Below are 27974 nucleotides of genomic sequence, written 5' to 3' on the forward strand. Positions count from 1 at the left end.
TTAAAAATCTGTTCTTACAGAAAGAGCAAATCTGAACACTCACTTTTGTTTGGAAACTCTAAGCATACTGAAAGCTCCATTATTTTTCACTCAAATACAATTGCAAATGCTGAATTGTTCCTTTAATATACTTTATTGCAGTGCTACAGCTTGCTTGGAGACAAGATATTTTCTAATCACAAACAGTCTGCAGATTATACGAAGCAAATTTTAAATATGGCTGAAAAATTTAAAAAGCCACAAGCTTGTCTTGGTGCTTACAACCTTTTACTGCACTGGAGACATTTTACATGATTTAATCACAGCAAGACAAAGCATCTTTACTATAACTGAGATTCAGGGCCTGCATTAATAATGTATTACATCTTTATTGTACCTTCATTAATTCTGAAGTTACAGCATCTGGTCCTATCCATTACATTCTGTGTAACTTGTATTCATTCACTGGATCCTCTCTAAAAGTGCATGGTCATTTTCAAGTCGGTTAACAAAAAGGCGTCCCTACAATAAAATTAATTCATGATAGCTCCTGCTGCAGCTAGTATTGCCTCCTGTCCTGAAATTCTCTGTAACAGCCTAGGCTTGAGTATCATAAACCACAAAAGACATCTCAGACACTTCATATTTTACTTTCTGTCTGTCAGTAGGTCTTTTAGTAAGAAGCAATCTTGTAAAAAACATGCCCCATTCTACTTCTTGTGGAGTGCAACCGACTTTCTGATATCTCAAAACCAGTTATTACTGCACATTATTAGTCAACTATACATCTCCATTTATCAAGCATCTGACTGCCTCTAATAAAAGACATACTCAATCTATCCTTAAGTGAATACCATCAACGCTGTGGCCATGGTAATACAGAGTTCAGCATCAGCTAATTACTGAGTATATATATACTCAGGAGACAGGATCAGTTTTGCAGTCAGTCCTGAGTTTTTCCCCACTATGGGTACACTGCTAATAGTAAGCAAGCCAGCTCAGGCTTTTTTCCTAGAGCTACTGTAACACTTTTGACTGCAATATAGACTTTTCTTTTAAGTTTTTGCACTGAGGATCAGAACTACTACTTACAATATGAACTTGTACATCGAAAAAAATCTGATTTAAGGATCATCTTTTTGACAGCTTTGCCCCAAATTGTTATACAATAAAACATCCTTACCATCTAAGAATCAAATCCATCACTTATTTATGATACTTCCTATAATAGATAAAATGGAAATATCAGGGATACTTGCAAAAGCTTTTTACTGAGTTGGAAATACTGCTTCAAAAGGTGGACACATCAGTACCTGAAGGGACTATGAGAAAATGCAGTGATGTTTGGAAAGTGCTGTATTCTCACAAGTTTTGCTATTATTTTTGATTTATCCTATTTAATATCAGTACATCTAACTACATCACATTTTAAATGTGTCCATAGCTGCAATACTGAGGGCTGATCTCTAGATCAGTGGTAGCTGACCCAAGCTTCTGGGCTCCAAGTTGCAACCCACAGATGTGAGTCAAAGTCAGTCTGTCCGGAAGCAACGTATTCACATTGATATGATGCTATGCCTGAGCTAAGCAGCTCCATCTCTCAGCTTTCTCTAGACTTCTGCACCTCAACAGGACTCATTAGCTTGAGCACACGATTGCTCATTATATCTGTTGGGCTGGACTTGCTGCTGGCACCTGTCTGTATAGTTGTCTTGATTTTCAAAAAGGCTTCTCCATGGTAATGTAATTCACAGTATCCTCTGCAGGACTACAGGATAAAAAAATCTTGATTCAGCCCTTGAAACATATGATGATAGGCAGTATTTTATACAGCAATATTAGTGCTTATGATACTAGAAAGCAATTATGGAAACACATTCCCTGCCCTTAGGAGCTTACAATCTGAAAAAAAATATATTACACAGAAGAGATAAACCTACAAAAAGCAGAAATGTTATTTCCTTACTTTCAGTGCATATCTTGCTAACATAAGGGATTTTGAACATAGGAAGGACATAAAGGAGTTATTGCAAATTAAAATGGAAAAGTGATGAACAGAGTGATAGCTTGAGAAATTATTGTAAGAGTGGCTCGAAGAAAGAAAATTACAGAAGGGACCTGAAGCAGGACAGTAAACAGCTGCATTGTAGAAAAGATGCAGGGCAAAGGATCATTTATGACTCAGAGCTCAGAAAAACAGCAAAGCAGTGTAGCAACAAGAAATAGATTTTATGTATTTGCTTATCCATATTACTGAAGTTGTGGACACTGACCAAGATCCTGTTGCACTAAGCTTCTTGTTTGATGCCTGGGTATGTGACAGAGCTCTCCCCAGTTTCTGCCAATTTCAGTGATAGCTATGGTAGTGTAACTCCTTTCAAAAGCAGGCTGCAGACTTTTATTAGCTGAAGGCCAAGGTCAAAACTCATGCATAGATTTGCATGAATAAATGCAGAAACAGTATGCCCAAGTGCTGGCATGAATCTTTTTCACACAGTAATTGCAGCTTCTGCTCACTGAAATATCTTCCTGTGCATCAACAAAATAGCCATTTATAAGAAGGAAAATACTACAAACTGTGATTTTGAAGAAAGACTCATTGAGCAGCAGAGGGCTAAATGGTAATAGGCAATATAAAAGTAAAACAGAGGCCATAGCATCTCCTCACCCCACTGAGGTATCAATGGTAGTAGATCAATGAAGATACAAAGAAGTATCAATGAAGAGTGATCAATGGTAGTAGAAAACCTGAAGATATAAATTGGAGTAATTCCATCTTCCTACAAAAGTAAATTCTTAACAATAATGTATTTCTACAGTATGTCTCACTGCAGATGTTTAGTCTTTTAGGAGCTAGGCCACAGATACCTCAGCTGTTCAAAATTATTGAATATGCTTTGGAGATTAATTTGGCCAGAGCAAACTGATGGATATAAGCAACTTCAAGGGTTGCTCAGTGTCTAGCTGCTCTCTCTTTCATTTCTTTACCTCTCTGTTAAATGTCTTGGTAATTGTTTCTGCGCCTGCAGCGTCCATAATGATAAAGCAGGTAGAGCAGTACAAGGTCAAAAATGAACAACAAGCCAACAGCAACATCAAATCCAATAAAAATATCTGTGAAGGAAAAACAATAAAGGAAAAGGGAGTTAATGAAAGACATACATAGATATCACGTACAATGGAAATATAGTTACATTTTGTTCATACTTCTGGCAAGATCACATAGCCTGCATTTACTGACATATGCATTACTGACATACGCAACATAAGTACAAAAGCATATACTTCAGTCCTGGAAATGCATAGGTAGCTTCCTGTGCATGGGTAGGTCTTACTCCTAGATTTTCACAGGGCAAGACAGACCATGTGTAGTTAACGCAATGAGGAGTTTCATCAGGGATCAGCAAAACACCAAATATATGTAGAAAGGGGGAAATACCAGGACTGTTTGAAAGTAGCATGTATTGCCTTGCCCTTCACTTCCCTCCTAGAAATAATATTGAGGCAGGAAGAGGTTATCAGCTGTCAGCTGCTGGTAGTCCAAGGCAAATAGCTGCTATATCTGCATGGATCAGCTGCACTCTGTCTGTACAGTGGAGGTTAAGGTGTCAATTCATAGTACATGTGCCAGAAATACAGATGCATCGAGCTTACTGTGCATGTGCAAGCCATTTTTGCTTTACATCTACAGATGTCTGTTGCAGGTCTGATGCATCCAGCATACTCAGGACTCCTTTCATAGCACCCACATTAATATTTCTGTTGGCCATTCTCAACAAGCAGAGCTCTAGTTTTGGCCATGGCCTTTAAGTAGCTCCTTATGTGAGTATGCTAATAGTAGCACTGCCTTCACACTGGTGGACAAGTCTACTCTTCACATTTTCAGAGAAATTTAATTTCTGTCAGCTTTCCCTGTCTGTAGTAAAGCTGTCTGCACTTGTTAAAGGGAGATCTATCTATTGTGTGAAAGGTACCTTTGGAGCCGTTGATACAATTTTTGCCTCCATGTCTTATGTAGAAAATACAATGCTGTTACACTACCTTTCATTTTGTCTTTCTTCCCACATTCTTTTGACCAATTTTCTGTAATCACAGGAGAAACTAGTTGAGCAAACTTCTCAAGTGGACAAGAAGAGGTGCATCCTGGCAGAGTGAGTAGGTAAGGATCCTTTGAAGAGTCATTCCGATAATGCATTTCAATGCTATATCGCCTGATTGACAACATTGAAAAGATTTTTTTAAAAAAGTTCTTAAATTGAAGTTTTCCTATTTAGAGATAGAATGTTGGAAATAGGCTCTGCCATCCTGCTCTAGAACCTGTTCTTCAAGAGTGGAGGCTTTGTGAAAAACACCTGTAAAGCTCACTTTGCCAAAGCTGGTTACACTACTGCACAGGTCACCAGTCAGCTCAAAAGGCCCTTCTGAAGGCTCCTTGAACGGCAACAGCACCAGGCTCTTGTAAACCAACTGGTTTACCTTGGGATTTATGAGGTGACTTGATATGTTGTTGCTATCATTTGAAGAATCAGGAAAATTTATTTTACCATTTACTTCCAGCTGGTAAAGTGTGTTTTCCTCTTCTTCCTCTCTTTCAAACCACACAGATGCATATGCATAAGCAAACTTATTTTTTCCTAGTTTTAATACAACTTTGTGCCCACTCAGTGAAGTACCAGTTTAAAATGAATTTATATTTCCTCACAATATTTGAGACAAAAAATATTTTGGGGAAGAGGGAACCAAATTCCAAACACTCCTTGTTCTTGCATAGATAAGAGGATACTTGCCCACTGCTTTCTTGGTAGAGTTCAAAAAACTGGCAAGCAGCATATGGTGGCAGTTTTCCATTAAAAATACTGAGAGCAATCTGGAGGGCCCCAACTGTGGTGTCATGCTATTGGAAAAAAAATAATCCATCATTGAAAGTCAGTTAAGTCAACTACCATTTATCCAGAGTAATGAGACGAGTAGAGATGGAGTGGAAATCAAGATAAAACAAAACCTATGTAAATTTGACCATAAAAATGTATTAGGTATATTAATCATTGGGAAAAACATGTTAACAGATTACTACAGACAGCCCTGAGGCATTTTCAAAGAGTTCCTGCAGTATGTGTCTTACACCATCTGGCAATATTTTGGAGACAGAGATACTGAGGGAAAGGAAGATGTGGTCTGAATAATGAATTAGTTTTTCAGTGCATTTTGCTACTCCTTCCTTCAGCAGTGTTTTGGGTTCCAAGGTCAGATTAAGGCAGTATAAAGTAATATATTTTAAGTCATTTCAAGTGAAGATACAAGTACTTTTTTTCAGTGGTATACCAGACAAACAGTTGTGAACAAAGACTACTCTTCTCGCCTCCACACACACTCCAGAACTTTTTGAAGTGTTCTTCCTTCCGTTTGGATTTATACAATAAAATCTCAGTTTGGCTTCTATTTTGATGGAATGAGTTTCCCCTCCATCTTGAGTCTCTTTCTCTCCCCATTGTCCCTCCTCTTGCAGGGTATGCCAGGAGGAAGAGCTGAATGAAGGAAGTCCAGTCACCTCGATTCCTAAATTTTACAAGCATCTTTGTATACATATTTTCTAGGGTTATTTGTATTATAGTCTAATAGCTATGCTTTAATTTCTATTCAGGATCTGGAACTTTTTAGACTGATCAGTTTCAAAAATAAGAGTATAGTTGGCTTCAAGGCATTAAAGCAGCAATGAAAAAAATTCTGTATGCACTTCTTCCTTTTCAAAAATAATATAATAGGGCTAGAAAACAGAAAAAAGCAGCAAGAAAGATTTAAGATATTGAGTGGTTTCTACATGAGTAAAGATTTAAATAGAGTAGGACTCTATCTTGGAAAAGGAAAGGTGGAAGAGGTGTGACAGAAAATAGTAAATTCATCAGTGACCCAGAAAAAGTGAATAAAGAATGACTATCCCCTGTTTCTCACAATAGAAATGCTAAGAAGGAGCTCAGTTTAAAAAAAAATAAGGAAGTACTTTTTTTCTTTCAATACACAAGTCATTGCCACAGGATGTTGCAGAGGCCAAAAGTATAAATGCATTAAAAAAATGATTAGATAAATTGATGGAAGAAAGTTTGTCAAGAGCTATCAAACACTCAGATACAGATTCTATCTCAGGAAGTCCTAAGCCACAGATTGCTGGAAGGTTGTATCAGGGGAAGCATCACTCTGTGCTGGCATTATTCTCACATTCTTCCCTGCCGTTGGCCATTGTCAGAGACAGGATAATGAATGAGCTAAGTGGAGCTTGGTCTGACCCGAATGGCCCTCTTCATCCGCTAAAATAAACAAAAAGAATCCACAGCTATGTCATCCTATTATAAGCAGAGGAAAGGTTTGGAGGCGCAACTGAAGTTCTGCTATGTGCCAGCATCTCTGAGTTAGGAGCACTTAAGGAAAGATGCAACTTACAGAAACTCTACCATTAGGCAGAAAAAATGGATGGTAAAATATGTAGTTTTCTTTACCAAATGTGGTTTGACTGAAACTGAGGTGAGATCCATGCTTCTGCTGTGTTCTTGTACTGACTGGTGTTCAGCTTGTTAGCTGAATTGAACTATATTATATTATTCATTCATTTAACTTACAGGGAGACTGATTATTCTCTTTAAGGGTCTTTTACGGGTAAAATCATAGCAAGATTTATGAAACATGAAAATACTCACTGCAGAGTAGACCTCCATTTTTCTTTGTTTTGAAGAATTGGCAGCTTGCTTAATACTATTTAAGATAATATTCACAAGGACACCTTAAAGAGATTGGAACAAGGAAGAGGAAAATGAGGAGATGATATTTGCATAGAAACCAAAAAGACAAAAGATTTTGAGTATCAAATAGAAGACATCTACTCGGGTCCCGTGCTCATTTTTTAGCTTACTATAAGTCCATAACTAGAGAGAAAACGTTACAGAGGTGAAATATATCATCCAGGTCAAGTGAAGAGGCAGAATTTACAGGAAATCATCTAGAACTGTATTGAGAACTGAGGCTAATGATGCTTCCAGTTTTGTTATGCTGAGACCTCCTCTCCATCATTTTTTGTCTGTTTGGAGTGTTGCAATAATGACAGCTGTGCTAACCTCTTCCTCTCTACATGCTGAAGCAATATTTTTAACTGTTTACTTCCAACAAGTCACACAGTATCAATTCTTCATTTTTCCAAAGCTCTTTTGTTCTCATTCTCTAGACCAGAGATATTCGAAAACGAATGGGATAAGGGCAGCAGAAATTCCCCATAGCACAATTTATACAGTTCTAGAGGAAGAGGACATAACTGGTGTAACACTAGGAAAAACGTCCTGAGCACATGATATGGCCAGCTACCAGCTAGAAGGCTTTAATGCAGGCTGGGCCTGTAATTACTATATGGATGGATCTGGTGATATATATGCCCAGATGATGAGGCTGCTAATAACTCTTTACCTAGGTCTAGACTGCAGGGTACGTGCGTTACAAAGGCTAGCCCCAAACAGTCCAGCCTGCAGACATGCAAGCTGACTTGTTTGGGATTCCTGCTCATGGACACCTGGGGATCATATGATAAATTCCTGGGTTGTGTCCTGAAGTAGCGTTAGCATGTGCATAACCTGTGTGCCCCAGTTTTGGAGCTAAGCAGTAATGCCATTTCTTGCAGTATAGACATAACGTGAAACTCTCATCTTCTATTCTGATCAGACTCAGACTGTTCTGGAGCAGCTTTATATGAGTCTCTCAGAGAGCTACCAATGTGTTGCTAAGGTTTGGGCGCAATATATAACCAGTACATCAAAAGGAAAAACAAAGGTCAGGAAACAATTAGAATAAATGGAGAAACAGAATATAAACTTAATCTAACCTAGTATGAGACAAATAATGATCATACCCATGAGGGCTTGAATTTTCCCTTGATTTTCTATATTCTTTCTTAAAATCCTAATCCCTTAAAAACTATGGTATAACTAAATACATTAATGTTTACACCTTCTTTCAATATATCATCCATGCAAATGCCAGCATTCAGCATATATTTTCATGCTTAATATGGCATCCAATGTCCATAGTTACAAATCAATGTTCTGTATCAATAATTTTGCATGAGTCAGGTGACAGGATGTTGCACATTATCATAAACATTGTCTCCTTTCTGGGAGCTGTGCATTTTTTAATTTACCTCCTTGTAGTCGTGATTTCTCTTCTGTTTTATAAAGCCCAAATAGTGATAATAAGGACAATTCTGCCAGTTTTTCCATCTTGTCGATTACATCTTTGGTAGCCCATACAGGGAGAGTATAATTGTGAATACCCTAGTGATAAAGGAAAACAAAATAATGTTTTTTTCTTCAACTGGTTTCCATCATCCTATTGCCCAGCCTCACACTACCACATTTAGACTCTCTGTCCTGCAATTCTTCGCCCAGTGAGGTTTCACTCACCAGCATTCCCTGAAATACACTTTGTAGGAATGGGGATCAACCTGAAGTGGGTGGATGGGAAGAGGGGAAACACCCATGTGAAGGGGTTCTCTCGTAGGTTTAATGTGTTCTTGCTATATATGTATGGTTTTGGTTTTGCTAGTGTGAAAAATTGCAGACATGTCTTATTCTCTTGCTTTCCTCTGGGTCTTCAGGGTATAACTTAGCTACAGCTCGTCCTGCCTTTTCCATGCAGTTGTCAGGTGCCAGTTCCATCACTGGCCATTAACAGGCAAGTGTCACTCTCCAGTCATGTAACAGTGACAGTGTCTTACAGTGTTTAAGTGCCTCAGTGTGTGGAGGATATGTTCAGCAGCCTTCACACGCTGCTCATAATGACTGGGGCCAAACAGAATCATTCCATGCTTTGAGCCAGTCTGATTATATTCCCTGGTAGCAATCATAATCTCCTAATTTTCTAACGGAGAGATCATAATCTTACCTCTCATTTTGAACATCTGAGTATTTAGACATTTGGCTGTTGATAGATTAAATCAAATAATGTCATTTTCCTGTTAAAAATCATAAATATGACCTAGGCAGCATGCTCAAATAATTCTATAGCAGCATATTCGGAAGGAAAATGAGATAATAAAAGGAATGGATTCTGGTACCAGTACTTCAGGAGAAAACCAAATGGAAACAGCAATTTCCCAAGCTGTAAACTGTGTTTTTTGGGTTATCTTTTACCAATGCACTAAATTAGAACTTAAATTCAAACTAAAAAAAAAAAAAAAAAAAGCAAGCAAATCCATGAGAGAAGGCAACTCATTCCTATGAAATCACATTGCCATGGTTTAATTGAAACCCGGCTTAGGAGTTATACTCTTTCCTGACCTCTATTGTATTATTATTACCTCACAGTGTAGAGTATCGTATGTATTCCAGAGCTGGAAATTGTCCAGTATTTTAAGATGATTTAGTTCAAGTCCTGTATTAACTGCCATTGTTTGTAAAAAATCCTGGGGGGAAAAAAGTGAAGTGTATACCACAAATACTCAATACATATGGAACATATATGCATACAGATTCATTAGCACCCAACCTGGCAACACAGTAGTGTTTAATTTTACATGGGTGAAGCCCTTTTAGGAGAAGATTTTGGTTGCAGATTTCATTTTGTAATCATCTCAAGGTACTGATCTCTGTTTCAGACACTGCTTTTTCTCAGCCCTGCTATGGATAAGTGTGGTGCTCTCTGCACTGCACTCTTCTCTTCTGACTGTTCCAGGAGACTACCTCAGTCACCTCAAGCCTTCAGATACACAGAAGGCACTAAAGGAAAAGGAACATGAGAAAAAAGTTGAGGAGAAAATAGAAAATTAAAGAGAGCTGAGGCAAATATTCAAGATGAGGCAAAAATAAATTGAAAATGAAACTAGGTTTTCCTTCTGCCATTAAAGAGGACCTGAATATCTATGTAATAGTTCCACAACAATTCCCATAGGGATTCTTGCTACATGCTACCACAGGGACTCTTTATTTAATAAGCCTTGTTCCCATGTTACCTGTTTCATACTAGTAGCTGAGAGATAGGATAGCTGTGAAGCCATAACTGCCCTCCCACTGCAGGTGAGTAAGGCTGACCAGAGCAGCTGAGCTAGCAAAAAGTTAGAAATAAGCCAAAAAAGGAAACTGTTTGGTTTAGCCCAAGCAGTAAGCCTGAAGTGACTTAGAGAGAATGTGTACAGGTGCAGTCGGGGTATGAGGAACATGAGACCCATGCTTTTTTGTGCAGTAGTACTATTATGAAGTGCATGGTAGACAAATGAGAGCAGCAGTAACCACTGTTCAGAGCAATTGTTATCCACAAGAACACAGTTGCTTGAGTCAGGTATAACATCCATATACCTACATCTTTCTGCAGCACTGGAGTCAGAAATTTTTAATCTCTCACTGTCAAGACTTGTGTCAGGGCCAAAACAGAAGCGTGTCTTGTAATGGATCCAAAATACATCTCAGAAAAATTTACTTAAGTCAGAGTGTTCACCTGGTTGGACTTCTTTAGTCCTCTGTTGTAGTGTCAAGTTCAGAAAAACACAGCAGGAAGGAATAAATCTTCCAAAGTTTCACATTTATCAGATTTACTCAGATTCATTTTGTGCTACCCTGTGGAATGAAATCACTGCATCCAGAAATTTCTTCTCCCCTCATATCATGGAACTTTAATTATATAGAGCTCTAAATAGTCTCAGAAAATTAATGTTAAAGTCACATTTTAAAAGATTGATATAGAAAAGTGTGAGAAATGCATAAGCATATAAAACATATTTTTGATTCTATTGGCCTAAATTTCCAATTTTAAGAGAGCCCTCAGGATTTTATTTTTTTTTTCATTTTAGTGAAAGGAAACAATGCAATTCTGTAACTGTTACATCTTACTTACATTCCTTCTTCTTAGATTTTGGTTCCTTTTTATTTTGTCTTACCATGTATGGTTGTATTCTATTTTGAAATTCATTAGATGTTTGTGTTTCATTCTGAAGTTCATCAAAACGGGGACAGTCAGGCAGAGGAAAATGGAGCCTCTGAAACAAGAGATACAAAACTTAGAATAGTTCTATAATTAATCATCAGACTTCTAGTTTTTCTGTTGCTGAGATTGCTGATGTAATATTTGTTATATAGATTTATGGCTGTGTACAGCTACTCCATAATGGTTTGTTCAGGTACCTTGTTCATGAATTCAGTTACCATAAGCAATGAACTGTGGTAACTTGCTTTTTTCAGTGGCTACTTGTGGCTATAATAGCTTGATTTCTCTCAGTTTTGGCAAAAAGCAATTATGCTAATCTGTCAGGGGATCACTTTGAGAAATGGATCAAGGTCCATTATCAGGAATTTAAAAAAGCTAACACTTTCCTCTTAATTTCTGAATCCCCCCAGGTGCAGCTTGACTCCACCTGGTACTGGAATATGAATTGCTTCTGCATCTACACATCCTGCTCTCATCTCTTTGGAGGTAAGCAGCATATTATATTAAGCATTTTAAGTATCGCTTAATGGACAGAACTTGAAAGAAGAATGAAAAAAAACTGTGCTCCTGAAATACTAAAAAGCTGTGAGCTTAATGGCTCTTTTCTTTTTTAGGGATATGGTTCACTTTTAGTAACTCCAAGTGTATGCTTTACGAGGTCACCTGATAGTACATATTTATCTGAACCATGTGTAAATACATATGTGTCCATCCGATGCTGCTCTAGCAAATACACTTTACACTAGTTGCAGAAGGACAGATGATATCTGATCCAGCATAAAGTGTCAGTAGAAAGTTATGATGAGGAAAATAAGCTTGTGTTGTTTCAGCACTTTATGTTGCATCACTAGAGCATTTTTGACCCGGCACTGATATTATCCTGTCAACCGTACAAATCATGGCAAGGAACTGACTTTAATATACAGTGGTAAAATTAACTTCAAGATCTATGGCTTATGTATGTGCAAGAAGGTCTGCTTTGTCTTGGGTGAGCCTTAGCAGACTGCACTTCCAGTGTGCGTCTTTTCTTTTTGATTTATCAACATGAAGCTTGCAGCAGCCACCAACTGACACTAGTACACTTTCACATGGACGGATTTCCAAGGGTGCATTTTTTCTGTAACAGCAGCACACTGGAGGGTGAAGGCTTAAAGCTGCAATATGAACTGGAGAATGTTGCTTAATTACAGAATAACAAATGTTTTCCTTGCTGTATGGTATAATTATCCCACTCTAGATGTTATTAATTAAGCCACTCCCTTTGGCCTCATCAAGCAGTACTCAGTACTGTTGCCTGTCAGGCCAAAAAGTAAGCTGTGATGAGGATTTTTTACAGGACTGTACTTTGCCTCAGTTTACCACTGTTGCTTAGGGCTTGAAAATTCCTTCAAACTTCTCCTTCGTTTAACAAGGGAACCATTTGTTTTGGGGTGATTTGCATATTTAATAGGAATTTTGACTTGCCTTAGAGTTGTGTTTCAGTGAAACATCAGTACTCCCCGAGGCAGCTGCAGAAGTGGTAAGGTACCATAGTTTCCTACAAATGAGCTTGCCTTCTCCAGACAGGTCATTGCACTGCACTGTGATTCCCCTAAGGGCTTTGAGGTTTTATTTAGCCAAAGCTCTCCCTACTTTGATGCTTTTTCAGTCTTCTGGTGAAAGAACTTCCTCTAGTGTCCCACATTATCTAACAGTGACAGCATTCCTTTCTGTTGAGGGACAGAGTTAAGTTTCAAGCTGAATCACATTGTGCCTAATCCAGTTTGTGGAAACCCCTTCTCTGTACCTGCTTTCAAGCATGGCCTCCGAGAATAGAGGAATGCCAATGGGAGGCACATGGGCCACCCCCTAATGACAGAGTCCATCCTCTGATGTTGGTGACTGGACAGGCGGTTATTTAATGGGGGAGTTGGGGGGGTGTACACATTCCCTTAAACTCAACTTGTGTCCTTAAAGGCAGAAGGAAACTACCCTTTCTGTCATTACACTCAGTAACTTTTTATCCTTGTTTAACACACTGTTCCTTACACGATCCTTGCCACTGGAGCCAGGAAAATTAAAATGTACAACTGAGTCAGTCAGAGAGAACTATGTATAGTAAAACTTCTCTGCAAGACCTATTATTCAGGTAGATCTGCTCTTACTATGAACCACAAGGCAAGCACTAGGGTTTCATTAGATGTTTGTATAACACTGAGCATAAAAGGACCCTTGTCTGTAATTAGGGTGCCTAAGTGCTACAAGAATAGGAAAGTAATAATTGAGAGGTCATGACAGTGGCTGGTGAAAATTCCATTCTTTGAATAAACCATGGGACAAACTTGACAAAGAGGAGAGGCCTGTCTAGCTGATTGGTGCTTAGAAAAGCACTTGTTCTCTATAAAGGTTTAGGCAACTTCCCTATAATATTGTTCAAAAGTGTCCTTGCCAGGAGAAATGTTAGGGCTGTACCTTGAAGAAAATGGTAGCACATATGACAATTCAGATATTCTGCAACTATAGAAGAAGGATATTCATGCAGCTATTACAGTTGACCTATGACATACTTGTCAGCCAGTAGCTGCAGTTGATGTTTTCTATTAGATTGAACTCAAAAAGAATAGAAAATATTTTTTAGCTTTTTTTCCCCATTTTTCCTCTTTTTTGTTTCTGGGAAAGTTTAAGGTGTTATAGGAAGTGGAAGTGTCCAGTCAGTACTCACCTGGTCTGTTGATTTTTGCAGAATATGAACTGGAATGGGTTGCCAGAGAAGGTCAGGGTTCCAAATTTGGCTGCTAGTTGGTGGGAAGAGGCCAGAAAGGTATGACTGGGCACTCATAATGGTGCGATCATAGTCTGTACTTTGGATGTAAAACTGAAGATAGAATGGAAAAGATTAAAAATAAAATGGAAACAGTAAAAAAAAAAAAACACCTCAAAAAGAAGGAAATTTTACCCAACTCATAAATCCTGGATTCTCATTTTTAGTTTTATCGTTTTGCCTAAAATCAAAGCAGTGAAAGCATAACTCAGCTTCCTAGGGCCTTACTTCATTTGCATAAATGAAATTGCCAAAGCAAACTTTCAGTTTGGAATCTAATCCTCAGATTGAACTAGGAAGAATAAGAAAGCATGATTTAAAAGAATGAAACTCTATCTTCTGAGATTCAGAGGAATATTGATATACCTAGATGTGTCACTTAGGGATGTGGTTTAGCCATGGACTTGACAGCACTAGGTTTATTGTTGGGCTCAATGATCTTAAAGGTCTTTTCCCACCTAAATGATTTATGATTCCATGATCCATCTGCTGTACCTCAGGAATGAAGGCACTTAAACTTCTCTTGGAAGCAGAGCAATGCTATAGTCTTTTATGCCTTCCCATCAACAGATCCCTCACGTACAGACCAAAATGATAGTGGTATCTTCCCCACGATGGATCTGTACCATGTGAAAAACACATCCAAACAACTGTTAGACCTCTCTTTTACAGGATGAAGTATGTGAGCATGGCCCATCACATGGTTGGATACTCATTCATTCGCCTTTCAACGGAATATTGGGCCACTATGTATAATTTCCCAATTAATTTGGTGGCATGGAGCTGTTCAGTCCTGGAAAACCGGGCAGTAGAAGACCTGAACTAAATGTAGGAGCTGAAAGTTAGACTCTAGTCTATGTTTTTTACCCTTACTTGATAGCCGGGCTATTCTTTTATTACCTTAATTTTTCTATTAATGAAATTAATATGATGATGTGCTTTTATCTGGCACAAGTCTATAGTTCTGCTATGCCAGAGAAACGTCCTCCAGACAGTTCTGCTATATACCTCTTGCCGGTTGTATGTGCTGTTCAAAAAGTTGGAATATCTTTCCCTTGTGTACTGTCCCAGTTCAAACAGCTGCTGCATTCCAGTCTGTGAGGCAAACAAACAGATGACTATTAGATTAAGGTCATTGAAGGATCTTCACATAGAAGTTTCATTTCTGTTTTATTTTTTGTCTTCAGCAATCAGTTTTTTAAGTGATCATTAACCATTTATATAATGTACTGTATATGTTGTATGTGATCTAGAATTTTTAACAGAAATACTCATATCTATGAAAAATGATACATTCTGAAATGCTAAGACTCCAACATCTGCTACAGGAAAGGCAATGTGCCTGATTCTATACAAGTACTGTTTCCACAGTGCTGTAGCTCTGTGGATGCTCCTGGAGTTATTAATGATCAACATTGTTTTTTACAATGCATGTCAGTTAGTGACAGCTGAGAAAGGGTGATTGATAACCTGGTATTTATTATTGTCATTGCTTTGCTATTGGATCAACCTGATAAATTTCTGCCTTGCAAATCATGCCTTAAGTGATTTTCTTTCACGTTTGCCTTGGTGCACCTGCAGTTGTGTTAGATTGCACGCTGTCTTTTCTGTAATTTCAAAAGCTGTGAGCTGAACTTTTTAACTTCTAGATGTCAGAGAATTACATTCTTTACTACTGTTGCTAAAAAGATAATAGAATAGCAAAAAGCTCTCAAAATTCATGCCAAAGCAGAAACTTTTGTTTCTTCTTACAACATAAGCTATGTACCTGGAGATAGTGATGTGTTGTGCAAGCGTCTGAATTTTACAGATCCTTCAAGCCTCGCTTCAAAAACCAAATGCTGAATTGACTCTGATTCATGCTTCTGCATCATGATAAAGTATTAGGAAATGCATTGGCCTTTCTTTGCTCCAGAATTTCATGTCAGATACAGTTAAAGAGCTAAGGCTAGATGTTGAAGAAGTGGGTTCAGTGCATCCTACTGAAAATCTGGGCTGAAAGTAACCTTATTAGAAGGCATGTTAGAAGCAGCCTTCTCCTGCAAGACATCCCTTGTTTTGCGAGGAGTTGGTTACCAGTCAAATGATGAGATGTGGACTCATCACTTGACCTGGTGGGCAGGCGTCATTCCTTTACCCTGTCACAGGGCCCAGTACGTAGTGGTCATTGGAACTTCATCAATGTTAAGAGTATAGACAACGTTTAAACTTGACATTTGTTTGAATGCAAACACACTATCAGGAAGTTGTTGCTTTTAGGAAGGTAGTTATAAAGCTATGATGAACAAGATTTCAATTTAACAGTAATTGGATGAATAATGTTACAAAAATGTTTAGGAATTACGGGGTATTGCTAATACCAACTGTTAGTACTTGGGATTTGCTAACATTTCTGAGGCACACATAAGCAAATCTGCCCACTTCCTATTTTAGTAGCATATATAAGTTCTAAGAAAGCCAATGTACCTTGGTAAGTTGTCCAAATCCCTGGGGCCATTCACTTTCTTTGTGTAGATCAGTCGGAAAGTTTACAATTGGTGTTCGGTCACCATGTCGGAAAACCTAACAATATTACCAATGAAAAAAAATTATTTAATTACTGTTAACATTCCTTTATTACCTAGCTAGAAGTCAAGCATACATTACACTTCCAGTGCCATTTTTCAAATTAAAATATTGGAGAGTCTGCAGAAACCTAGTCATGTAGGATCGGAGTACATTCTTTACACACAAGAATATGTATAATTATATAGGAATTTAGCAGACATGAGCCTGATGAGTCTTCCTCCTAGAACATAAAATTAATCAGCCAAGATGTTAATGCTGAGATTATATCCATAGCTAGGAACTTAGATAAGAAATCTGACTGAATTTTGTACATTCGACACCTTTGAATATTAAACCAGTTTCTGATGTGCTTATATTAGTATTTAATTACTTTGGCATAGACACTTGAAACTTTTGGTAACTGCTTTTTTCATAGCAGTATCTTTAATAGTAACTCCATGTACACATGACTCTTATGTTTGATCTCTAAAGTCATCCTAAAATATAAAGATGAAAAAGTATAAACTTTTAGACTGTTAGCTTAGTTAGTATTTATTAATACTTTTACATAGATGTATGAAAATACTTTTGAAAGTCTGTAGGTTTGTTGATTTTTTTTTCTGTTAAATTCAGTGAGAGCAAAGAATTTGGTTGCTTTCCTATCCCAAACACTCCAGCATGGTGAATATCAGTGTGATACATTCAGTCATATTATTTTTACATCAGAATCCTTAAATGAGCCTTTTTTGTATTTTTCTTCCAGCATACAAAGAAAGTGCCAACTCTAGATTAAATGGTTCTGAAAAATTCTGGATTACCCTCCTTATGTATGTCATGTGTGGCTTAGAAAAATGAAGTCCACAAAAGTTTCATATTAGAGGAAATGCTGAAATACAAATTCACAGGGCTCCAGACAATCTTCCAGGATTCTGACCTAAACTGTTGCAAACATTACCTTTGCTTGCATCAATGTTCACATAATGAACCTCATTCCTGCAGAATAAAATGACAATGTGGAAGAATGGTATATTTGTTCATAAAGTGACATTTATTCCATAATACCTCACTGGTATAGAGCTTGATTATAATTAATACTCTCCATTGCCTTATTAAGCCACATCATTCTTGCCCAAACATCAGAGAGGTTTGTACTTGCTAGTTAGTTTGCCACTCCCGCTGGGAGGTGTTTTATGTTTATATTTTTCAAAGTAAACACAAGCAGTGTGGCTTAATGTTTTAATTACAACACACACCCTTTTCATCAGCCTTCTGGACTAATGTGCACAAACCTGTGCTAGAGCAGGTACTTCAGAGGTGGAAAATACTGTCCTTTAAAAGCAAACAGAATTGGATTTCTCCCTATGTTAATTTTCTACAATAGACAGCAAGGTTTGCTAGACTAGGTGTTACCATTAGAACCATGTAGAAAACTGCTTGTTACTTTTTTGCTTTGCTAGTTAAATTTCACTAAAGATGTGACCAAGTTGAAGTGAATATTTTTCAGCAAATCAAGGAGTTTTTTTCACCATCATCAACAACATGTTGATCAACATGAAATTGCACAGTTTTCAAGAAAAAAAAACCCAAACTTTTTTTTTTCTGAGTTCAAGTACAGCAAGAGTCCATAAAAGCTTTCTTATATATTTTTTTGTTTTGCTTCTCTATGCAATTTTTAATTCTGTACATGTCTCTTCTTTCTAATGTGGAATCTCGGTTCTTTATAATCATTTCTCAAAGCATTTCTAGTGAACAGGAGAATAAGTAAAGAGCTACATTGTCGGGTGACTGATTCAGTTGCATGCAAGAAAAATGAGTGAGGAGGACTTTTGTGTCACTGCTTATTTCCTTGGTGTTTTGACATGCTGACATACATAGGTGTCAGGTAGGATTCATCAGCTTTTCTGGACAAGCTAATGACTCTAAAGAATGAAGGTTAAATTCCCAATTAAAATGTAGCTGCATACTTTCTTCTTAAATTATCCAGCTTCACAGAAAAGCATTTTTATGGGTAACTAACATTTATTCCAACTGACTGACATGTTTAAATTATTTTGTTAGGCAATATGTAGCAATGGATCAACACTTTGCCAATAAATACGCCTTTTTTATTATTGAAAAATTACTGAAAATATGTTAGATTTTAAATACTGGTTTATGATACTTTATACTAAATGTGCAACATAATCCTCAGTGTGTATTTCACTGTCACAACAGTCGGACCCTAAAAATTTTCCATAAGCCATAACAGAGTAGCATTTTATCTGAACAGAGGTTAGAGGGCAAAAAGATCAAGATTTAAAGATATTCAAATATATGTGGGAGCAGGTGATGTAAAGAAAAATATTTTTTATCTTTGTAACCTTAAGAAATGGAAGCAGTGGAGTATGTTCTCTTCTAAAAGGCAGCACAGCTTCATTAAGTCCACACAAAATAGAAAAAAAGTTCAGTTCCTTGTTTGTATTTCTGCACCTTCATTGCACAGTGACATATAAATGTGATATTAATACTAAGTTGGAAGTAGCAAGAACAGAACAGATACTTAGCAGAACTCTGTTTTTAGGAGTTGAAGGACTAAGCTTTTCAGCCAACTGATTTTTGTTTGAGCTCGAACCTCCTTGCTTGCTATTTCTGAAAATGACCTTGTTTCAGTTGCTGTTGGAAATGAAACAATGACCTTATGAATAGCCACTTAACCTAAAAGGCTAACTCCTTCAGTCATAGCTACATTTTAGGAGACTTTTTTAGTATATATTTTAAAGCTTTAAGAAGAGCTTGTGTATTTGGAAGTTTTGTCTTTTTCATTAGAACACCTGATACTGTTAGGGAAAGAAAGAGTTTCCCTGCAGAGCATGACTTGCTCATCAGTATGTGCTTTGCAACATTCATCATTTGGATTTTGTTAAAAAGAAGTTGATCCTTCAAATTAATTTGAAAATACATGTACTGCAGCATTTATTACTCCTGGCCTACAGATTGCATTCCTGACCTTTCAGAAGACAGAACATGGCAGGATGAGAGAAAAGGAACAAGGAGGCATCGTAAAAGGTGGAAAGACACTAGAAATCAAGAAGGAAGGGAGGTCAAGGAGGATGTACACAAAAGGAGCAAAGTATACCTGTTTGGTGTATTTATTTCAGTACTTCTACCTGAGGTGCTTCACCTCAGTCAGTTCTCAAAAGCAATAGATAGATAGTTACCAAATACCCTCTCCTTCAGCTCTAATACAGCTTGAACCTGATTTGGTGTCTGGGTTCTCCCATTCACTCTTTGTAACTTTGTGAGGGTGATCACTTCTGATCAAAATGGCCACATGGCTCAGACTTCGGCCAGTATTTACTTCCAGTAATCTTAGGTGAAAAATCATATTGGAGAAAAACGGGTGGAGGAGAGGGTAAACTGAGAATATGGCATGTATAATATACATAACATCTTCATTCAGAAATGCCATTAATTATCTGAGTAATAGTGAGCCTCTTACAGACATTTTTTATTGACAGACTCAACTTCAAACAAAAAGATTTTTATCTTAAGCTGGCAACAGGGATGAAAAAGCAAGAGAGAAATGGAACCAGTCATGCTGCCAGTTCAGGGAAATCATAGATGCAGAAACACTGAGCATGTTTTGTCAAGGTTCAAATGGCTTGGCTTGATCAGACACATAGATGACATGCTCAGTCAACACTTCCTATCTTGAGTTACAGGAAGAAAGACATGATGAAATCACAGTACTTCAAAAACCGCACCTCTTTGTATATATGACAGGCGAAATGCCTGTGTGTAGCCAGAAATTACAGGTCAGAACTTCTTTATACAGACACAATAAACCAGTATTTCATTTCTACTTGGGCATCTGATGGTCCTACATGTTTCCTAATTTCTTCTTTTATGTCTAGTCTAAATTCAGTGCACAGGAATTCTGGTGAAGGCTAATATGTACATGTGAGAAAGAAAATTAAAATAGCATTTTGACAAATTGGCTTGAATTAGAGCTTTTCAGCCAAAAGGACTTGTGGCCAGTAATCAAAATGCACAGAATCAGCACAAAGATGGATATCATGAGCAGAGATTAAGTCACCTTCCCAGAGCACAGAACAATTCTAGAAATGAGCAAAAGGGAACATTTATCCATTTTTTCTTCCCTGTAGATGTATTTTATATTGTGCAGTTCTGCTGAAAAAGTTTAAAGAAGTCATTATGACATATCTTCACAATGCAGTACTACTCCCAGGTGAAAACATAGCAACTTACAGAGTATAGCTGGGAAATGGCTATTGAATTATCTCAGAAAAATGCCTTTTAGACTTACCTTGACTGTAGCCATACCCTCGTTATATCTCATTATATCAGTGAAATGTTCTGGGGCTAATTCCTATCCTATTTGTCCATGCTAGCAATTCTGTTCCCATGAAAATTCAATCAGTGAGTTCAGAAGGCAAAATTCAATTGAAGACACAGAAACCGTGCCTTGAGAAAAGAGATGCATGTTGATAATAAAATTAAGCCTATTGTAAATTGTTATGCAGATTGGTCAGTCTGAGTAAAAGTATCAGGGATAAAAGGAAGACATTTTAGATTAAATTTACCTATTATTTTAATATTAATTGTGATAAGCTACCTTACAAATAAATAAAATCCTATTAGGTTTTTTTTGGTAGGTGGCTGCATAGTTGTGGTAAGCAGCTGATTTTGGATAGGAAACCTCTAGCTCCATAGTGGTGAGCATTTCCTGTAACTCCTTCTGCAAAATCACTGCTTGATAGAACACAGTAACAGCTGCAATTCAATACGTGTCTCCTCCCCTTGAAACAGTTAATTCTCCAAAGCTTGCTGATCACTTGATTTCATCTGCATATCCAGGTCTCCGTTTTATCATTAAAACAACATTTAAGTATATTGCTATACACAGGTTACTGGAGTTAGTGTTGAGTCCCTGCGATGTGTAGTGTCTGATAGGGCAGTAAACCTCAGCAGGAGTAGGAACTGGTTTTTCCTGTGCACTCTGGCCTCTTTCCAAGTGGCACATCTACAATACAGCCAATAGACAGCTAGATATGAAATAATTTACGTAGAGCTAGGTAATATGTGTTGGACACCGTACTTCTGTCTATTAACTGCACATGCACAAAATGTGTCAAATAGAGAAAGGTGGAAGAAGATCTTAAAATTCCTATTTCTAAATGTGAATTCAAATCCCCACAACTTCGTATTGAAAATTTTCATTTACACTAACTATTCTTTATCAGTATATCTCTTACTAAAAGAAAGAAATTATAATGAACAGGACTGTGATGCAACCTTTAGAATCCAAACTATTTCACTGAATTCATCTCTCTTTTACCTGAGGTATTGGGGAAATGACAATGGAGTAGTGTCTAGAGACTTTAAAATAAGAAGTGACCCACCAAAAATTATTACAGTCCATTTGCAACCAAGCTGCAGTTAATGCAACATGTATCTCAAATCTCTACATAAAAATGCCCTTTTCTGTTTCTCAATGTACTGCTGTGCCAATTCAGTTATTCTGAAATGGAAAATACATTTGTTTTTATGGTAACTTCTGTAACATCATAAGCTTCAGCTTCCAAGAACAGAGAATGTAGGCCATAATCATCAGCTCTCAGACTATGCATCAGTTTCAGCTAAATTAAGCAAGAACAGGTAAACATTGACCTTAGATCTCTCCTGTGCATTATGCATCTACCACAAAGCTAAGTTGTTCGGTTATCTTGAAAGAATAACTAGAGGTCATGAGATGAAAAATTTTGTATCTTGAGGCATTTTTATCTTCTTTCAGTAAAGTCTTTAACCTCAGTAGAGCAGAAGGGCAGCAGTGATTATCTTTAAGTCTAAAAAGAAGCAAAGAAGCTACACACCTTGTTTGATTAAACAGCCCTATCAAATTCCCTGTGTTGCCCACAACAAGATAGAAAAAAATCTACTTACTACAGCCACAAACTTCAGTTCTCTTTCTGCAGTAGTCTGCTGAAGTAGAATGAGGATAATATGAAAATAAAAACATAGGATCCTAGATGGGTTGGGAAACCATATCACTCCCATCCTGGCAGAGGATGAAAAAGGCTTTGTAGCTCCAGCAGCTGCTCAGGCTGAACAGCCCAGACGTCAGGCTGTACTTTCAAAAGGGGTGGAACTGCTGCTGGTGAATTTCAAATCCAAGAGGAATGTTGTGTGACTACGCAACAAATTGCATTGCCCTTTGTTTTCAAATTACTGTTTACATTCTATTTAATCAAATCATAACTCAGTTCCTTTTCCTTTGTGATATTTTTCTCTTTTGGAGTGTAAGGATGAAGTTAAAATATGTAGGAGTTACTAAACTTTCCTGATGTTTCAACCTACCTGTTCTGTTTCCAGTTCTCAGGGCTTGGAAATTTTCCAGACTATAGCATGGCCATGAGGATGAACTTAGAATCAAGAGCTAGGCAATATTGTTTCTCTTTCCTCTTTGCTGCTCAATTAGTCTTCTTTTCAGCTTTCCTCCCCTCCTTTTTTCTTTCCTCTTCTACATTGTCCCTTGAAAACAGTATAATTATTTCAAACAACATTTCATGTAGGTTAAAATTACTAGTCCCTCAGATAAAACAGTTGAATAAATCTTGCAACAAGTATGTTCTTTAGGCTCCTTTCTGGGCAGCTATTTGCTCTTCAATTTGTGTGTGCTCTTTTCCCTTGGAGTATACCTATACTTCCCCTTGTGTAACTGCTTTTGTCAAGTTCTTCTTTAGCCTCAGTTCTCTATTAAATTTCTTGTGAACAAGCCCTGGAGCTCTCATTTTTATTGTTACTGATTCAGAGCACTCTTTCTGACAATAGCTCACTGACTTTGAGAAGATTGGTCAGCTTGCCTTGGCTGACTTCCTTTCTATAAAATAAGCATAATGATATTTCTAGACCTGATTTCATAAGGATTTTCTGAGTAAATAAATTACAGTTTGCAGAGGCCATAAATAGAATTCTCTCAGTGTTAAAACTTAAGATCTACTGTGTATTGTCTGAGTCATCCCATTCTGTTATAACCAAACCTGTGTCAGGGTCTTCTGTTGAGCAACAGTATTGTCTACAACTGGTATTTTACAGTTTACCAGAAATTCTGTCTTTAGGGCCCTAAACCCCACTAAGCCTCAAGGGCTTTTTCCTCTGAGTTGTGTGAATAACCTGATGTATTCATTTCATCTGATGGGTGGGAGTGGAAGAAGAAGGACCATGGCTCCCAGGCTTTCCCATCTCTCTTGTCAGTCCATGCCCACTTTTCACCACTTCTCTCTTCCTCCACTGTTATGTCCCCACCCTGCATTTTGGTCTCTCCTGGTGTGATTGTGCCAATGCAGAAGGTGTAAGAGAGTAATCCGTACTTCATAAATACATAATACTTTGTCTTTCGGAAAACGAGCGTAAGCTGATCACCTTCCTCTTTCAAGAGTGCAGGTCATAAAATTTGCTTTCTTTAGAATATTTCAATATCTCTCAAAAATCAAGCATGAATGTCCTACTTTTTTAATCTACATAGCTTTTTGGATTAGTGGTTCCTAAACTTTTTGGATCAAGGACTCCTTGTTGGCTCTCAGAAATTTTTGCCATCCTTCCTAGGTCCTTATAAAATTCATAATTCATTAGTTTTTATAAGGTTTGCTGGTTTATTGTCTTTCTTTGATGAGTGACTATGACTAATGAAGTCTCATTACTATAGAACCCTTACAGTCATTTCCCTTTAGATGTGAACTCAATTTTTTGTGATGCTTGATGGCATCATTCAGGAATGTTTGAAAATACATAACATCTGCATTGTATAGAAAAAATTTGCTAACATCCAAGCATATGATACATAGTTCTACTTTCTGTGGTTTCACTCTTCCCTTTGGCATGTATACTTTGCTAGTGAAATTATTTTATGCCCAAAAGAATGGGCACTGCAACATCTTAAATAAATCTCTACACATTCCAAAATGGAAGAATACCCTCATTTATGTGTCATAGTGGTGAAGACAGGGTCCTGTAGGAATCCTGGAGGTAGTCTGTAAGTATGTTGGTAGCATGTACTTAATTTGGAAATTTCCTTGCTTCTCTTTTGTCTCCATTCCTACTGTGTGTTTGGCAGCTATAAACGGTCATGTTCTGCAACAATTAAATTCTTACCTTTTTTGGGGAAAGTTGCTTCAAAATTAAAAAAAAATATCATTCCTATATCTATCTAGTTACAGTTGTCCAAGCATTATAGTGCAAGTGGACCTAAACAATCTGAATCATGTTTATGTTAATTTTGCTCATTGGCATATATTTTAATTATGAAATTATGGCATTAAGTAGAATTAGCTTAGGACCAATTGTCCATTTTAAGTGCATGTAGCTACCTTGAAGGCTTGCTGAAGCATAGCTAGATTGGCTTTGAAGTGGATAGTTGCAAAAGAAGCCATGCTTTAGTGTTTGCAAGGGTTACCTTAGGTAACTGCTGCTGGTGAAGCACAACCTACACACTGAAAGGGCAGAAGCCATTGCAGTCAAGGCAGCTGGGTGTGAAAGCATTGCCAGTACCCATGGACCAGGCTGCTCACATGGGGAAACAGCTCAGGATCTGTCACTGACTGAATGGGCAGGTCAGCACTTAACCTAGTTTGGATTTATCTGCAACCATTTTTGTCAGGTTTTTTCTTGAGCTGGAAAAGGGAAAGAAAATTTTGGTGACAAGAGACAAATTTTCCAAGAACTGTGTTGAAGCACTTATGACAAAACCAAAAGACTTTCTTGCAGTCCTGTCTTGGGGTGATTTCACCCAATTGTGGGGAGTAGGAAGGGATAAAGGGTTCATTGGTGACACAGGAAGAGTTAACTTGCTTAAGCTGGTGACAGGACATGAACCTGTGTCTTGCACTACAGGAGAAAATGCTCTAAGCATGAAGTTACTATTCTAAGAGAGATGGGGTGGAGGAGTTGAAGAAAGTGTCTATTCAATGTCTCCTAAGAATTTTTTAGCCAAATTTATAGTATTCACCTGGTTACAGGGCACTCAGACAATTTCTTTCTGGTCTTATGTTTAAGGTGTTTGCCTGAGACATAGGAAGCCTAATTTGCACACCAGAAAATATGTAAACAAAGTGAACTGCTATGAGAAAGAGGTAGAAAGTACTATTCATCTTCACATTCCTCTCTGAAACTCTGCAGCTTGGTGGTGATTTTATTTTTCTGGAAGATGTAGGGTGAGATCCTTTCGGTACAGGAGGGATTTGAATTTGTGCCTGCCACATTTCAGATGAGTACCCTAAGCACTAAGTAAAAAGAAGGAACACCTACTTGTAGCACTACCATGAAACAAATCAAAATCAGTCAATGAATTTGATCCATATTTGTGAATTATGGTAGGTTTGGGTTTTTCTTTCTTTTTTAGGGAGTCACTCAGCTCAGTAAACAACCTAAAGAGAAAAGGAAGTGGTGAAAAAAAGGAAAATTACAGTCCAGGTAGTACAGTGCCACATTTCCCAGGCAGCACAAGATTACTGTTGCTTTTCTGTTGTTCATTCCCCATCTTACTGACATTGTTTCAGTGTACAACGGGAAAAATAGTGGGCGTCATGAGCTACGTCTCACCTATATTACAGCACCTATGACTATTCAGGCTATTGTATTATAGCAAGTCTTCTTTAAATACGACTGGACTGTCTATGCATTGTTTGTGAAGGAAGCAAGGGAGTTCCATTTTCATGTGATACTGCTTTTGCAACATAATATAAAATTTTCTTTTCATTTGCATTCTAAATAATTCCAAAGCTGAACTGTAATATTTTACTCATTTCTTCTTTAAGAGGAACTGAAATGAAACTGTTTATGGTTTCGTACCTGCAAAAGACTATGGGACAGATTTTTCAAATGGAGTCAGCTGGTGCAGTTGTAGAAAAACATCATTTAAAGTGTTTTATTATTCATTCACTGACACTCCCAATTTGTATTCCTACAACAAGATCTGGGCTTGATGTTTCAGCCTTAATGAACACTAATGTTTATTTTTCCTTGAAGTAAGCAAGGTATAAAGGAAGTCTTCCTTTCTGTGTTCCTACAGTGAAAGTCCTAAGAACAAAAACCATGAAGAATGTGTGTGATGGGATTTCTGTTGAACAGGGATGAGGCTTTAGAAATATCTTAGGAAATTAAATTTGAAATTTAATTTTGCTCAACAGAAGTCAGAATGTTCAAGGTACTTTCACTAGGGCATGTAACAGGGAAGAAGACATGGTCTTCTTCTATGTGATGGAAATCTATATAAGGTAAGATATCTTCCTATAATGTGATGGAAAAGGAGGACCTTCTGTTGGTGTTCTGTGAGCAGCAGCCTCAGCTAGAATGCACTTCCATACTGAACTGAAGTGCTGAGGCCAGGGTCCAGATCCATGATCCCCCATTCCAGACAAATCTGTGGGACAGAAGGGTCTTCATGCAGTTCTGAAAATTTTTGGGATGGATTTGGGTGAGGAAGGAAGGGAGAAACTGGAAACTGGAGGCTGAAGAGAGTAATGAAGAATGTCTCAGCTCTATATTGCATTTTCTATGTGAGCCTTGCCGAGTCAAGAAATCAGCAGAAAATTTACCCTTGCATTTGATGGGAGAAGAATGAGACCACCTGTACAGCTCTTGAGCTTCTAGTTCTAAATATTTCACAAACAAAACATGAAAAGCAACTCAAGCAACACAAGTTGGCACAAGTTTAGAAAAAGGAGAAATAGGAACAAGTTCCAAATAGAAGAGAAGATGACTAGAAACTTGGTTTTGGCAGCCAAGGCTACAGTCTTGTTAGAAGTCTAATACCGATAAAGATGGAGTCTTAAATTTTCCTCTCTGCTTTCTTGGCAATGTTTTTTTAATTACCTCTTGTTAAGAGAGGTGTGATGATCAGCTGTGTGCTTTTGAGATGAATCATTTAAACTGCTTGCACTAAATCTCCTGTGAGGGCTGCCAGACTTAGGAAGGCTGTCTGCTGGTGTCCATTATAGATGTTAAGATAATATGGAAAAAAACAAGCTTGTTCTTCTTTGCATTTAGAAGCATTTAGAAATGGTTTTCTCATGCTGTTGGAAAACATTTTTACCGTTGTTTGGATGTTATGATAAAAGGGATTGCATTTTTCACTAGAGGGAATAATTTATTTTTATCTATGTGTTTGAACTTCTTTGCTGTGAAATGTAACAGCTCTTCTTGATGAACTGTGTTTCATATGCTGGCTTAGGAAGCACAGGAATTGGGCCCTGCTGAGAAGAGAATAGGCTTTTGCAGTGAGAATTCTGAAACTTAAGGTTCTTGCTAGAGGGGGAAGGGATCTTTTTGTTCTTTTTATTATTTTGTAGCTTATGGACTAGCACTTTCCTGCTTATGCTGTAGTTCTAAAAAGGAATATAGATTTCATAGGTTTAGCATCTATTTTAAAGGCCTAGTCGGACGAAAGGAACTAGAATGCCAAAACTTTCTGCATCTCATCCACTATTCTGGTTCTCTTTGAAATGATCCATGGGCAACAAGGCTGTGGACAAAGGTCCTGTCCACTGTGAGGAAATAATAAATAAGAAAGCCTAGTTTTTCAAGCAAAGAAGGTTTCCACTATTTTCAGAAGTTAGTTGCATCTGATTGTTCTGACCCACCTTTTATAGTAAGAACACAAATTAGTTTTGCAACAGCAATATTAGAAAATGTAACTAGCGAA

The 27974-nt window shown here is 37.5% G+C and overlaps 1 protein-coding gene and 1 long non-coding RNA gene across 2 annotated transcripts in view; one reads left to right on the top strand and one right to left on the bottom strand.

Annotated features, from left to right (window-relative positions):
* The window catches only part of LOC121087829, a 46725-nt gene that overhangs the window by 17697 nt on the left and 1054 nt on the right, over positions 1-27974 (top strand). The window contains exons 3-4 of the long non-coding RNA XR_005827755.1: positions 4075-4138; positions 11340-11415. This is a non-coding gene — a long non-coding RNA (uncharacterized LOC121087829). The remainder of the gene's footprint in view (positions 1-4074; positions 4139-11339; positions 11416-27974) is intronic.
* Positions 123-22335, bottom strand: ACP3 (acid phosphatase 3). Its single transcript, XM_040593270.1, has 12 exons — positions 22220-22335; positions 16196-16291; positions 14738-14824; positions 13631-13783; positions 10883-10981; positions 9311-9415; positions 8153-8285; positions 6669-6751; positions 4767-4873; positions 4021-4190; positions 2968-3093; positions 123-1747 (listed from the first exon to the last, which is right to left on the bottom strand). The coding sequence occupies exons 1-11, from the start codon at positions 22331-22333 to the stop codon at positions 2975-2977; spliced, it is 1266 nt and encodes a 421-aa protein (XP_040449204.1). The 5' UTR covers positions 22334-22335; the 3' UTR covers positions 123-1747; positions 2968-2974.

This window comes from Falco naumanni, chromosome 4 (genome assembly GCF_017639655.2).
Source record: "Falco naumanni isolate bFalNau1 chromosome 4, bFalNau1.pat, whole genome shotgun sequence".
Taxonomy (NCBI): Eukaryota; Metazoa; Chordata; class Aves; order Falconiformes; family Falconidae; genus Falco; species Falco naumanni.